The 14,394-nt window shown below is 44.3% G+C and overlaps 1 protein-coding gene across 2 annotated transcripts in view; it reads left to right on the top strand.

Annotated features, from left to right (window-relative positions):
- Positions 1 to 14,394, top strand: part of SLC5A11 (solute carrier family 5 member 11) — a 15,818-nt gene extending 1,424 nt beyond the window's left edge. Inside the window, exons 2-16 of one of the 2 annotated variants that reach the window (XM_073648338.1) lie at positions 1,700 to 1,867; positions 2,315 to 2,386; positions 2,651 to 2,755; positions 4,477 to 4,536; positions 4,618 to 4,722; positions 6,208 to 6,313; positions 6,392 to 6,472; positions 9,847 to 10,052; positions 11,976 to 12,111; positions 12,192 to 12,299; positions 12,460 to 12,610; positions 12,684 to 12,852; positions 13,134 to 13,349; positions 13,446 to 13,581; positions 13,847 to 14,394. In XM_073648338.1, coding sequence (XP_073504439.1) covers positions 1,745 to 1,867; positions 2,315 to 2,386; positions 2,651 to 2,755; positions 4,477 to 4,536; positions 4,618 to 4,722; positions 6,208 to 6,313; positions 6,392 to 6,472; positions 9,847 to 10,052; positions 11,976 to 12,111; positions 12,192 to 12,299; positions 12,460 to 12,610; positions 12,684 to 12,852; positions 13,134 to 13,349; positions 13,446 to 13,581; positions 13,847 to 14,058 — 1,986 coding nt within the window. In that variant the 5' untranslated portion in view covers positions 1,700 to 1,744 and the 3' untranslated portion in view covers positions 14,059 to 14,394. The remainder of the gene's footprint in view (positions 1 to 1,699; positions 1,868 to 2,314; positions 2,387 to 2,650; positions 2,756 to 4,476; positions 4,537 to 4,617; positions 4,723 to 6,207; positions 6,314 to 6,391; positions 6,473 to 9,846; positions 10,053 to 11,975; positions 12,112 to 12,191; positions 12,300 to 12,459; positions 12,611 to 12,683; positions 12,853 to 13,133; positions 13,350 to 13,445; positions 13,582 to 13,846) is intronic. The other variant, XM_073648339.1, reaches the window with a different exon arrangement.

Here is a 14,394-nt window from a genome sequence, read left to right as displayed (position 1 = left end):
ATGTAAATGATAAATTTATATTTACCTGTTGTAACCACTAGGGGGAGCTTTCTGTGATTATCTAAATTCCCTGAGTACACATAGATGTAAATGATAACATTATATTTACCTGCAGTAACCACTAGGGGGAGCTCACTGCGATTGTCTAAATTCCCTGAGTACACATAGATGTAAATGATAAATTTATATTTACTTGCAGTAACCACTAGGGGGAGCTCACTGTGATTGTCTAAATTCCCTGAGTACATATAGATGTAAATGATAAATTTACATTTACCTGCAGTCACCACTAGGGGGAGCTTACTGTGATTGTCTAAATTCCCTGAGTACACATAGATGTAAATGATAAATTTACATTTACCTGCAGTCACCACTAGGGGGAGCTTACTGTGATTGTCTAAATTTCCTGAGTACACATTGATGTAAATGCTAACTTTATATTTACCTGCAGTCACCACTAGGGGGAGATCACTGTGATTGTCTAAATTCCCTGAATACACATAGATGTAAATGATAACTTTATATTTACCTGCAGTAACCACTAGGGGGAGCTCACTCTGATTGTCTAAATTCCCTGAGTATACATAGGTGTAAATGATAACTTTATATTTACCTGCAGTCACCACTAGGGGGAGCTCACTGCAGACAGATCATATGTTAAAAGGGGGAAAAGTTAGCAGCGTTTTTTTAAATTTTTACTCTGCACTTGATTTAGAAGTGGGCCCTACTGATCAGGAAGGGGCAAGGCCAACAACAACTTACTATATCTACATCGGAATTTGGTGCAAAAATCTACGCCAGCTGATAGATTTCAGATTGTAGCACCCAGACAGCTCAAGATCTGTGTTCTTTTTGTGTCATAAACAGGATGCAGTGAATGGTCCGGCATTTAATCGCTCCCCCTGCTTGTCATGAAAGTTTAAAAGTGATTACCTGCAGTAGCCACTAGAGGGAGCGCACTGCATACATATTGTATATGTAAAACGTATATGCTGTGTGCTCCCCCTAGTGTTGATTTATATAATTTATCAAATATGGAAAAAAAAAAAAATGCACTATATGGAAAAAAAAAGTATGTACCCCCTCCACATTACACCTACAGGAGCTTTTCTGACCTTTCATCCTAAATCCATAGACATGTCTCCTCCAGAGTCCAGTGGTGGCGGCTTTACACCACTCCATCCGACACTCAGGATTGTGCTTGGTGATGTACGGCTGCATGCAGCTGCTCGGCCATGAAGCTCCCGGCGGGGGCGCAGTGTTTGTTCTGGGTCTGTACTCTGCAGTTATGGGGTCAGCAGAGCGGTGGTGAGTTTTCTGCCCTCTGCTCCTCAGCACTCGGCCCCCTGCTCTGTGACATTACGGGGTCTCCACTTCGTGGCTGAGTTGCGGCAGCTCCCGCAGGTGATGGGGGAAGGTTTAGGAGGGAAGAAATAGTTCTGAACAGACTTGTTACCCTGATGTCTGTGCTGCAATACCGCTCACATCCTATGGAGAAAGGTGGCGCTATACCTGTTAGAAAGCTGGCATTTTGTAGTATCCCTTTAAGTGTTTGTGTCTTATCTCCTGTGGATGTCAGTGACTCTGGCTTGGATCCCCAGTCACACCTAATGACCTACTTTCATCAGATTACGACACAGCGAGCTGAGATTAACCCTTGATTTCCTGATGTCACTTTTATACTTCTTCGGATTTGCAGCTTTGATGCAGATTATTCCGAATTCTCAGCTGTGTATCCCGGAGAATGGAGGCCATCACCCCCCAGAATAACGAAACGGGGAACCCTTTCCCCAAGAAGTCGCTGGAAGTTGTGGACATTGTGGTTCTCGTCTTGTACTTTATATTTGTGCTGGGAGTTGGTTTGTGGGTAAGGAAACACTTTCCACTTCTTTTCTCAAAGCATCAGTACCTTTAAAGGGTGTGTAGACTTTTGCAACCATTTCTTATGTTACATTGCAGCTCAAATAATCTTTGTCCGTTTTGTGTATGCAGCTCCTATGTAATTGTATGTGTCTCTATGGTTACTGACTACAAACAATCCCTAAGCCGGTCTCTGTACTCACCTGTATGTAGATAACCAACAGGAGGAGATAACAGGATCAGACTACACAGGGTTTATTTGTAGTCTGTCATCATAGAGACACATAAAGGTGCACTGGAGCTGCGTACGCAAAACGGTAGAGTTTAATTAAGGCTTTGTGGAGAGTTTCTGTATTTTTTAGCAATGAACAATACACAGATCTCTGGTTCCATCTGTATTATGAAGAGGTTGGGAAATTCTGACCACTAATAAAACGTATTTTCTTTCCTTTAGTCCATGTGGCGCACAAAGAGGAGCACAGTGAAGGGTTATTTCCTGGCAGGGAAGGACATGGTATGGTGGCCTGTAAGTATCAATCTACAAACTTTTCTATATGCAGTGCATGAAACAGCGCCACTCTTATCCACAGGTTGTGTCTGGTATTTCAGAAATTATTTGTATGGGGCTGAGCTGCAATACCAGACATAACCTATAGACAAGGATGGCACTGTTTCATTATAGCTGATGACCTCCGATGCTGTAAGTGACATGAACTTCCTATGACATTTATTATATCTGCCATGTTGGTACCGGTCCTACAATGTCTATATCTACCATGTCTGTCTGCAGGTGGGCGCCTCCTTGTTTGCTAGTAATGTGGGCAGTGGGCATTTCATTGGCCTCGCAGGATCAGGAGCAGCTTCAGGAATTGCAGTCACTGCCTATGAATGGAATGTAAGTACAGCGCCTCCCAGTGGCGGGAACACTACATGACATGATCCTCAATACAACCATTGTCCTGAGCCAGGAAACACAATGACATGAAGACAAATATTGTCACCGAACACAACAACGTCCATCTCACAGCAAAGAGAATATCTGGAGCCGTCACATATCTTATCCTCGGTTACATCCTGTATTATACTCCAGAGCTGCACTCACTATTCTGCTGGTGCAGTCACTGTGTACATACATTACATTACTGATCCTGAGTTACATCCTGTATTATACCCCAGAGCTGCACTCACTATGCTGCTGGTGGAGTCACTGTGTACATACATTACATTACTGATCCTGTACTGATCCTGAGTTACATCCTGTATTATACTCCAGAGCTGCACTCACTATTCTGCTGGTGCAGTCACTGTGTACATACATTACATTACTGATCCTGTACTGATCCTGAGTTACATCCTGTATTATACTCCAGAGCTGCACTCACTATTCTGCTGGTGCAGTCACTGTGTACATACATTACATTACTGATCCTGTACTGATCCTGAGTTACATCCTGTATTATACTCCAGAGCTGCACTCACTATTCTGCTGGTGCAGTCACTGTGTACATACATTACATTACTGATCCTGTACTGATCCTGAATTACATCCTGTATTATACTCTAGAGCTGCACTCACTATTCTGCTGGTGCAGTCAAGAATTTGTGGCCACAATTCTTCCATGAAGACCACTGCTGGCCAGACTTCTCCAAACAGTAGACGTGTGTAGCTGGATCCCACTGATCGCTGCCAGTTCTGAGTTGATGGCACTGCTGGACAGCTTCTGATTTTGAGGAAATGAAGCATAATGCATCTGTCATCTGCTGCACTATTTTTTCTTTTTTGTCCACATCATTTACAGTCCTCATCGTTCCCGTTTCTTGGTGCTTCTTCAAAAGAGCCTGGGCAGCACATCCTTAAACCCCCAGCTGCTTTAAAATCCCAATGCTGTGCTCAGTCTCGCCATGGTGTACAAACTGTGACATGAAACTTTCTTCCACAACCTCACCTTTGTGGCAGAGTTTGTCTGTTCCTCACCCAGTTTTGAGCTGTTTCTTTGTGCAAGTACCTAGAAGAATTGATGCTATTTTGAAGGTAAAAGACGATCACTAAATTTTGATCTGATTTACATTTCTCTTTTGTTCATTCACCTTTTGGGAATTTTGTTAGTTGATAATAGGGTGGGGTCAGGGGTGTAGCTATATGGAGGGGGCCGGGGTTGCTCCTCTGCCGGACGGAGTCCCTTTTACAGCATTGGGACCTTTGATCGGGATCAATTTGAAAAGAAAGATATAAGAATTACATAAACCATGAATCACAGAGGGGAGAGCCGGGGATCAGATAGAATAGGGGGGATGAGAGCAGTGACTTACTCCTGGGCGCCTCCTGGTGGCTGCGGTTAATGTTTTTGAGGCAGGTAATTGAGGCATCGCTGGTCCTGAACTATTACCCCATTAGTTATTCCGGGCAGATTTCGCTTGTTGGGAAGTATTCATGATAATGCTAACAAGTTCCTGATTCTATAATAACACGCAGCGTGCTGTAAAGTGCTCCTGCCGATCGCTCCTGAGAGCAGGCGCCACCTACTGGTCACAGTTCTCATTGCGATCAATTTGTTATGTGTGGAAATCTCGGGGCCATGTACATAAAGGATTATTAACCCCTCGCTTCCCCCGCAGGGCCTCTTCTGTGTCTTGGTGTTGGCCTGGCTGTTTCTCCCTATTTATTTATCGGCTGGGGTAAGAAATCCGATCCCACCGCCATGAAGCCGTCTGTGCGGTCAGCGGCAATGTCACCTCTCCTACGTGTCTTATATCCAGGTCACCACGATGCCCGAGTATCTACAGAGGCGCTTCGGAGGGAAACGGATCCAGATTTATCTCTCCGTCCTCTACCTGTTCATCTATATATTCACCAAGATATCTGTAAGATTCCAGAACATGCGACCAAGTGCGCGGGGATATGAGGGGAAAAGCCCGGAAAACCCAACAAGTCACACCCTCTCCTTATACACCACACCCACATCTGAATTAACCACACCCATTACAACAAGCCACGCCCCTTCTTATAAACCACACCCATATTAGAAGAAGCCACACCCATTCCAACAAACTACATCTATACATGAATAAACCACACCCCATTCCAAGTATTCAAACCTACATGTGAATAAACCATACCCCATTGCAGTAAACCACGCTCTCCTTATAAACCACACCCATGTATGAATAAACCTCACCCAATTCCAAAACAAACCACACCCACATATATGCAAACCACACCCATTTTTAATTAAGCCACACCCTCATGAATAAGCCACACCCCATTCCAATAAACGTCACCCACGTATTAATAAGCCATACCCTCATATGAATAAACCGCACCCTATTCCAATAAACCACACCCACGTATGAATAAACCACACCCAATTCCAAAATAAACCACACCCACATATGTGTAAACCACACCCAGTCCAACAAACCACACCCATTTTTTTTAAATTAAGCCACACCCTCATATGAACAAACCACACCCTATTCCAATAAACATCACCCACATATTAATAAGCCACACCCTCACATGAATAAACCACACCCTATTCCAATAAACCACACCCACATATGAATAAACCTCACCCAGTCCAACGAACCACACCCATTTTAATTAAGCCACACCCCAATATGAATAAACCACACCCCATTCAAATAAACATCACCCACACCCTCATATGAATAAGCCACACCCACATATGAATAAACCACACCCACATATGAATAAACCTCACCCAGTCCAATGAACCACACCCCTTTTTAATTAAGCCACACCCTCATATGAGTAAACCTCCCCCTATTCCAATAAACCACACCCTCCTTATAAACCACACCCATATATCAATAAATCACACCCAATTCCAATAAACCCAACCTTCCCTAATAGAATATGTCTACACCTCCATAAGCCCCACCTTCCTTATACACCACACCTACATGTCAGTAAGCCACACCTCTTTTTATAAACCACACCCATATATAAGTAAGTCAGTCCCATTTTGTTTGAGAGCCTAAAATAAATCGCAGACCCAATATTAGTTGTAAGAATCAGATTTTGTCCCAGTTTCCCCCGTTAGACTATAAATGATAGTGGGGGGCGCGTGCAGGCCGGCAGTGATGTAGCGCGCACATCTCTAGTTTTATGCAGAGCTCCAATCCCCTGCATAACCATATTGTTACATGATAAAATACCTGGAGTCGCCACTAGAGGGAGCTCACTACATTCTGTTTATTCATTGCACTCAGTAATGAAGCAGTACACAATGATCGCCCCCTAGTGGTGGCTGCAGGCGCACAGAATGTCATCACCTGGTTCTGTCAGTGCAGTAGATTTGGGTTTCTCATGTGCTGCTTTCCCAGGTGGACATTTACGCTGGCGCACTATTCATCCAGCAGGCTCTTCACTGGGACCTCTATGTGGCGGTGATCGGTTTACTTGTCATCACTGCGATCTATACCGTGGCGGGTGAGTTGTTTGCGACCTATAAAGTCTTGAAGGAAGATTACGATGATTAATATTGGTTCTGATCCGCTTTCATTGTAGGGGGCCTGGCTGCCGTCATCTATACGGACACCCTGCAGACCGTCATCATGATCATCGGGGCTCTTATTCTCATGGTCTTTAGTACGTCTATAACAATGTGCAGCAAACCTCTCCTTGCCTAACTCTTCTCACTGCTGAGGGTTTGTTACAGTTGTATCCAGTCTAGACAATCCTCAGACTGATCATTTTTTTTCTGATCCATTAAAACAAACTATCAGCTCAGGAGAGATACTCTTGTAGCAAACCCTCAGCTGTGAGAAGTATCAGGCTGCAGCCTTTCTGCCCAAATTGCTGGGAAAATGCTTTTTTAGCAAATATGCAAACAATGATGCATGTGGCCGGTTGGTGGTCATGGGCATAGTTAGGGGGGAGCAATACGGGCAATTGCTGGGGGTCAAGCCACTTTGCTTACAGTGGGTACAGAAAGTATTCAGACCCCTTTAAATTTTTCACTCTGTTTCATTGCAGCCATTTGGGAAATTCTAAAAAGTTTATTTTTTTTTCTCATTAACCCCTTTACAGCCTGTGGCGTATTAGTACGCACCAGGCTGTCACCCCCTGTTCAGCGCGGGCTCTGGCGCTGAGCCCGCACTGAACCAGGCACATGTCAGCTGATTATTACAGCTGACATGTGCCCGCCACGATCTACCCGCGGCTGTTAACATGTTAAATGCCGCTGTCAATCTCTGACAGCGGCATTTAACAGCGCCGTGCTGGAAGCGCGTCACTTACCCCGCCCATCGGTGACCCCGTCACGTGATCGCGGGTCACCGATGCGTGGGCATGACAACCCTGGGTCTGCAGCAGACTCCAGTGGTTGACATGTAAAGATCGCTATGAGCGCCACCTAGTGGTCAGCTCTCATAGCACAGGAGCATTTCTGCTACATACAAGTGATCTGCTGACCCCCCTGTATGTAGCAGAGGCGATCGGACAGTGGCTGGTTCTAGTCTCCTATGGAGACTATAGAAGCAAGCATAAAGTGAAAAAAAAAATGTTTTAAAAAATATAAAAAAAATATAAAAGTTTAAATCACCCCCCTTTCGCCTCATTCAAAATAAACTAATAAAAAAAACCCACATACACATATTTGGTATCGCCGCGTTCAGAATCGCCCGATCTATCAATATAAAAAAAGAATTAATCCGATCGGTAAACGGCGTAACGAGAAAAAAATTCTAAATGACAGAATTTCGTTGTTTGGTTGCAGCAAGATTGCAATAACGGGCGATCAAAACATTGGATCTACCCCAAAATGGTATCAATAAAAACGTCAGCCCGGCACGCAAAAAGTAAGCCCTCACCCAGCCCCAGATCCCAAAAAATGGAGACGCTACGGGTCTTGGAAATGGCGCCATTTTTTTTTTTTATTTAGCAAACTTTGGATTTTTTTCACCACTTAATTCAAAAATAACCTATACATGTTTGGGGTCTACGAACTCGTAATGACCTGGAGAATAAGAATGGCAGGTCAGTTTTAGCATTCAGTGAACGTGGTAAAAAAAAATAAAAAAAAACATGTGGTATTGCACTTTTTTTGCAATTTCACCACACTTGAAATGTTTTTCCCGTTTTCCTGTACACGATATGGTAAAACTAGTAATGGCGTTGAAAAGTACAACTCGTCCCGCAAAAAATAAGCCCTCACACGGCCATATTGACCAAAAAATAAAAACACTATGGCTCTGGGAAGAAGGGGAGCAAAAAATGAAAATGCAAAAACAGAAAATCCCAGGGTTCTTAAGGGGTTAAAGTACACTCTGCACTCCATCTTGACTGAAAAAAAACAGAAATGTAGAAATTTATTAAAAAAGAAAAACTGAAATATCACATGGTCCTAAGTATTCAGACCCTTTGCTCAGTATTGAGTAGAAGCCCCCTTTTGGGCTAGTACAGCCATGAGTCTTCTTGGGAATGATGCAACACGTTTTTCACCCCTGGATTTGGGGATCCTCTGCCATTCTTCCTTGCAGATCCTCTACAGTTCCGTCAGGTTGGATGGTGAACGTTACTGGACAGCCATTTTCAGGTCTCTCCAGAGATGCTCAATTGGGTTTAGGTCAGGGCTCTGGCTGGGCCAGTCAAAAATGGTCACAGAGTTGTTCTGAAGCCACTCCTTTGTTATTTTAGCTGTGTGCTTAGGGTCATTGTCTTGTTGGAAGGTGAACCTTCAGCCAAGTCTGAGGTCCAGAGCACTCTGGAAGAGGTTTTCATCCAGGATATCTCTGTACTTGGCCGCATTCATGTTTCCTTCAATTGCAACCAGTCATCCTGTCTCTGCAGCTGAAAAACACCCCCATAGCATGATGCTGCCACCACCATGTTTCACTGTTGGGATTGTATTGGGCAGGTGATGAGCAGTGCCTGGTTTTCTCCACACATAGCGCTTAGAATTATCATCAAAAAGTTTTATCTTCATCTCATCAGACCAAAGAATCTTATTTCTCATACTCTGGGAGTCCTTCATGTGTTTTTGAGCAAACTCTATGCGGGCTTTCATATGTCTTGCACTGAGGAGAGGCTTCCGTCAGGCCACTCTGCCGTAAAGGCCCGACTGGTGGAGGGCTGCAGTGATAGTTGACTTTGTGGAACTTTCTCCCATCTCCCTACTGCATCTCTGGTGCTCAGCCACAGTGATTGTGGGGCTCTTCTTTACCTCTCTCTGCAAGGCTCTTCTCCCACGATTGCTCAGTTTGGCTGGACGGCCAGGTCTAGGAAGACTTCTGGTGGTCCCAAACTTCTTCTATTTAAGGATTATAGAGGCCCCTGTGCTCTTAGGAACCTTGAGTAATGCAGAAATTCTTTTGTAACCTTGGCCAGATCTGTGCCTTGTCACAATTCTGTCTCTGAGCTCCTTGGGCAGTTCCTTTGAGCTCATGATTCTCATTTGGTCTGACATGCACTGTGAGCTGTGAGGTCTTATATAGACAGGTGTGTGCCTTTCCAAATCAAGTCCTATCAGTTTAATTAAACACAGCTGGACTCCAATGAAGGAGTAGAACCATCTCAAGGAGGATCACAAGGAAATGGACAGCATGTGACTTAAATATGAGTGTCTGAGCAAAGGGTCTGAATACTTATGACCATGTGATATTTCAGTTTTTCTTTTTTAATACATTTGCAAAAATTTCTACATTTCTGTGTTTTTCAGTCAAGATGGGGTGCAGAGTGTACTTTAATGAGAAAAAAATGAACTTTTTAGAATTTACCAAATGGCTACAATGAAACAAAGAGTGAAAAATATAAAGGGGTCTGAATACTTTCCGTACTCACTGTACATTTGGATTATTTAGATACAGGGTGGGGGCAATACACTGAGCCTTTTACCCCAGGTAAAGTCCTAGCTACATCTCAGGCTCAGCCACTGCTCCATAAATCACCACAATCAGGCAGAAAGGAGCCGACTGACGCTTTATGGTAGACACTTGTGCGCTGATCTACTGATTTTCATGTAGGCTTCATAGAGGTGGGGGGATTTACGGCTCTGGAGGAGAAATATTTTACTGCGATCCCATCAAGTCACATAGAGAACAGCAGCTGTGGCATCCCTAGAGAAGACGCGTTTCACATCTTCAGAGACCCGGTGTACTCGGATCTGCCATGGCCTGGTGTCCTGGTGGGGATGACCATCCCATCTATCTGGTACTGGTGCACTGATCAGGTGAGTGCGCTGAAATAGCCTGATGGGATCAGTAAGGACAAGTGACAATATATAACTAAGGTCCCGGCTCTGAACTACTTCCTCTGCTTGCTGTGATTATGTCTTCTGGCTCGGATGGAAAATGACCACTGCAGCCAATCAATGGTTACTGATTGGCTGCAGTGGTCTTCTGATAGAGGAATAGAAAATCAGTAACTTGCAACAGTACAGAGGAGTGTCGAGAGTCTGGTGTTTTCTTTACTTTCCTACCTCCATGGGCACATTTTCAAACTAATTAAAAGTAATTGAAAACCCTTTACATACAAGTTGCATAAATCTATATGTAGTGAGCTTCCCCTAGTGGTGGCTGGATAAATCTATATGCAGTGAGCTCCCTCTAGTGGTGCCTGTATAAATCTGTATGTAGTGAGCTCCTCCTAGTGGTGGCTGTATAAATCTGTATGTAGTGCGCTCCCCCTAGTGGTGGCTGTATAAATCTGTATGTAGTGAGCTTCCCCTAGTGGTGGTTGTATAAATCTGTATGTAGTGAGCTTCCCCTAGTGGTGGCTGGATAAATCTGGATATAGTGAGCTCCCTCTAGTGGTGGATATATAAATCTGCATGCGGTGAACTATCCCTAGAGGTGACTGTATAAATCTACAGGTATTGAGCACCTCCTAGTGGTAACTATATACGTGTATATGCAGTGAGCTCCCACTAGTGGTGGATGTATAAACCTGTATGTCATGAGCTCCCTCTAGTGGTGACTGTATAAATCTGTATGTATTGTGCTCCCACTTGTATTGGATGTATAAATCTGTATGATTTGAGCTGTCCTTAGTAGTTTCTGCATAGACCTGTATGTAGGGAGCGTCCCCTAGCCGTGGGTGTATAAATCTGTATGTCATGAGCTCTCTCTGTAGAGGTTGGCTATTTAAATCTGTATGTAGTCAGCTCCCTCTAGTGGTGGCTGGATAAATCTGGATATAGTGAGCTCCCTCTAGTGGTGTCTGTATGAATCTGTATGTAGTGAGCTCCCTCTAGTGGTGGCTGGATAAATCTGTATGTAATCAGCTCCCTCTAGTGGTGGCTGGATAAATCTGGATATAGTGAGCTCCCTCTAGTGGTGTCTGTATAAATCTGTATGTAGTGAGCTCCCTCTAGTGGTGGCTGGATAAATCTGGATATAGTGAGCTCCCTCTAGTGGTGTCTGTATAAATCTGTATGTAGTCAGCTCCCTCTAGTGGTGGCTGGATAAATCTGGATATAGTGAGCTCCCTCTAGTGGTGGCTGTATAAATCTGTATGTAGTCAGCTCCCTCTAGTGGTGGCTGTATAAATCTGGATATAGTGAGCTCCCTCTAGTGGTGGCTGTATAGATGTATATGTAGTGAGCTCCCTCTAGTGGTGGCTGTATAAATCTGTATGTCGTAAGCCTCCCCATTAAGGTGACTGTATAAATCTTTATGCAGAGAGTTCCCCCTAGCCGTGGCTGTAAAAAATCTCTATGTATTGAGCTCCCTCTAGTGGTGTCTGGATAAATCTGGATATAGTGAGCTCCCTCTAGTGGTGGCTGTATAAATCTGTATGTCGTAAGCCTCCCCATTAAGGCGACTGTATAAATCTTTATGCAGAGAGTTCCCCCTAGCCGTGGCTGTAAAAAATCTCTATGTATTGTGCTCCCCCTAGTGGTGGCTCTAGGCAGACAGAATTTTATCATTTTTCAAGCCAGAAAAACAGAGCTTCCCTATATAAATAATACAAAAACGAATCACCATGTGAATGGTGACATGAATTTACCTGCGTCCTTCATACAGGACTTGTCCATACTGTAAGCTGTATGGCAGGTAAATACATACCCTATAAAGCACTGGACCCGGAGATCCTGGCTCAGATGAGCAGCTGTTGGTAAATGGTCATCTACTTGTCTTCATTGTGTCCCCAGGTGATTGTCCAGAGATCTCTGTCTGCTAAGAACCTCTCTCATGCGAAGGGTGGCTCCTTACTAGCTGCTTATATCAAGTTCCTTCCCCTGTTTATGATGGTGCTTCCTGGAATGATCAGCAGGGTCCTCTTCACAGGTAAATTCACAGCCAGAAGGTCCAACCTTATTTGGGGAATATTTGGATGACAGATCTAACTCTTATCCACCTTCCATCAGATCAGGTGGCGTGTGCGGACCCCGAACTCTGCAAGTCAATCTGTGGAAACCCATCGGGATGTTCCGACATCGCGTACCCCAAGATGGTGATCGAATTACTGCCAACAGGTAAGATGGCATCTATAGCAATGGTGGACAGCATATAGGGTGATATGTAAGGTAATAGTTCACATATAGGGTTGTATAGTAGGACCATACCCACACAACCTTAGGTATTGGGGACTTTTGTTAAAATCTGTAACAAGTTACTCTCTGCCTTTCCCTCTAGGACTGCGAGGTCTCATGATGTCCGTTATGATCGCTGCCCTCATGTCCTCACTGACCTCCATATTTAATAGCGCCAGCACCATTTTCACCATGGATCTGTGGCGCCACCTTCGCCCACGCTCTACAGAGTGGGAGCTGATGATAGTGGGGAGGTAATGGGCTCAGCCTCATTGTTCTTGTCTCTAGGACCACCGGGTCTGTGTACTTACGTCATCCTTATTTCAGGGTCTTCGTGCTAGTGCTGGTTGTCGTGTCCATTCTATGGATCCCCCTTGTCCAGGCCAGCCAGGGTGGTCAGCTCTTCATCTATATCCAGTCCATTAGTTCCTACTTACAGCCCCCCGTGGCCGTGGTCTTCATCCTTGGCTGTTTTTGGAAGCGGACAAATGAAAAAGTATGTGGGTCTACATGGTCCATTCATTTCAGTGTTGTGTCTTGATAGACCCCTTTATTTTTTTGACCTGGGAAAGACTTTGGTCCACTCTTGGAGATCCCATTTGTTCGCCAGGACCCATCTCCATGCAGTTGACATCTCCAAAAAATTCCCAGTAGTGGGATGCCTCCCAATGATCAGTATCGGGGGTCACTCCAAATAAAAATGGCCAGCCATGCCCATCCCATAACATAAAGCATCCCGCAACCACCCTCACTGCCTGTAAATGCCTCGTTTTCCAGGGGGCCTTCTGGGGTCTGACCATTGGGTTGGTGGTTGGAATCATCCGCATGGTGTTGGACTTCGTTTACGCCGCACCCCAGTGCGACCAGCCAGACATGCGGCCGGCGGTGGTGAAGTACATACACTACCTGTATTTCTCTATGATCCTGGCGCTGCTGACACTGATAGTCGTGGTATTTGTCAGTCTGATGACCAAGCCCCCAACCGAGGAAATGGTAAGAGACCCTCTAGATCCAGCCACTTTATTAAAATTCTTCTTTATTGGCATAGCTAAGAATTCACTGACGTGAAACGCGTCCTTTATCCTAAAGGTCAGTCGTCTCACCTGGTTCACACGTTTTAGTAAAAGAGAAGGGATCCCGGAAATAAGAGAAGTCACAAGAAACAGTGTCGTAGAGACCCCCGCTGAAATGAATCCCCCGAATGTCAATAGTAACAAGTCCACAAGTAAGATATAAAAAAAATTAAAACAATAGATCCAAGGAAACAATCAGCATTAGTAACAGAATTGCAAATAATCATTTATTTATTCAGGATCTTTTTTTGTATACAGTTTCAATGTAAATCTATGTATCTCCATGGTTACAGACTACAAACAAAATGATGTAGTCTGATTCTTTATAAGGAAATGGAGAGGGACAGAAAAGAAGAAAGTAGTTTTATACAGTATCTACCTCCTAGCAATTGTGTTTGACCTCATTCTTTTCTACAGAAAATGTGTCCTTCACAATCCGCCTTAAGAAAGCCATCCTCTGGTTATGTGGGATGGAAAAGAACACAAAAAAGGAGGACGAGACTGAGGTCGCCCCAGAAGAATCGCCTGAAGTTTTGCTCTACGAGAGTCCGGTAGTGTCAACGATCCTGAATGTGAACCTCATCATCTGCTGCAGTGCGGCCATCTTCCTGTGGGGTTATTTTGGGTAGGGAGAGCACACAAGTCTTCCACCCCATTGCACCTTTTTTGGACAGAGCACATTACCCTCCTGGGGTCGATGTGAAGGTCATTCTATCCTCAGGCAGTGGTCGTCCGGTAGGTAGGGTTGGCCTAGCTATTCTCCGTGATGACTTCAGAGAGAAGGATGTAAGGCGTGAAGCTAAAAATCGCAAAAGCAGGAATGGTCTACCAAAATGGAGAAAATCAAAAAGCAAATATGTGCCCAAAAAGACTGTTCAGACGTCCATATATGATGGATGTACCTCTTATTTATAAAAAAAATATTATTACTCTGTTATTGGATTAATAAAACCAAAGTGTCAGAG

The sequence above is a fragment of the Phyllobates terribilis genome, unplaced genomic scaffold, assembly GCF_046119375.1.
Source record: "Phyllobates terribilis strain yellow unplaced genomic scaffold, ASM4611937v1 Scaffold_9__5_contigs__length_417890890, whole genome shotgun sequence".
Lineage (NCBI taxonomy): Eukaryota > Metazoa > Chordata > Amphibia > Anura > Dendrobatidae > Phyllobates > Phyllobates terribilis.
Note: the sequence above shows the minus strand (reverse complement) of the source record. Positions and strands in the feature narration are given on the sequence as shown.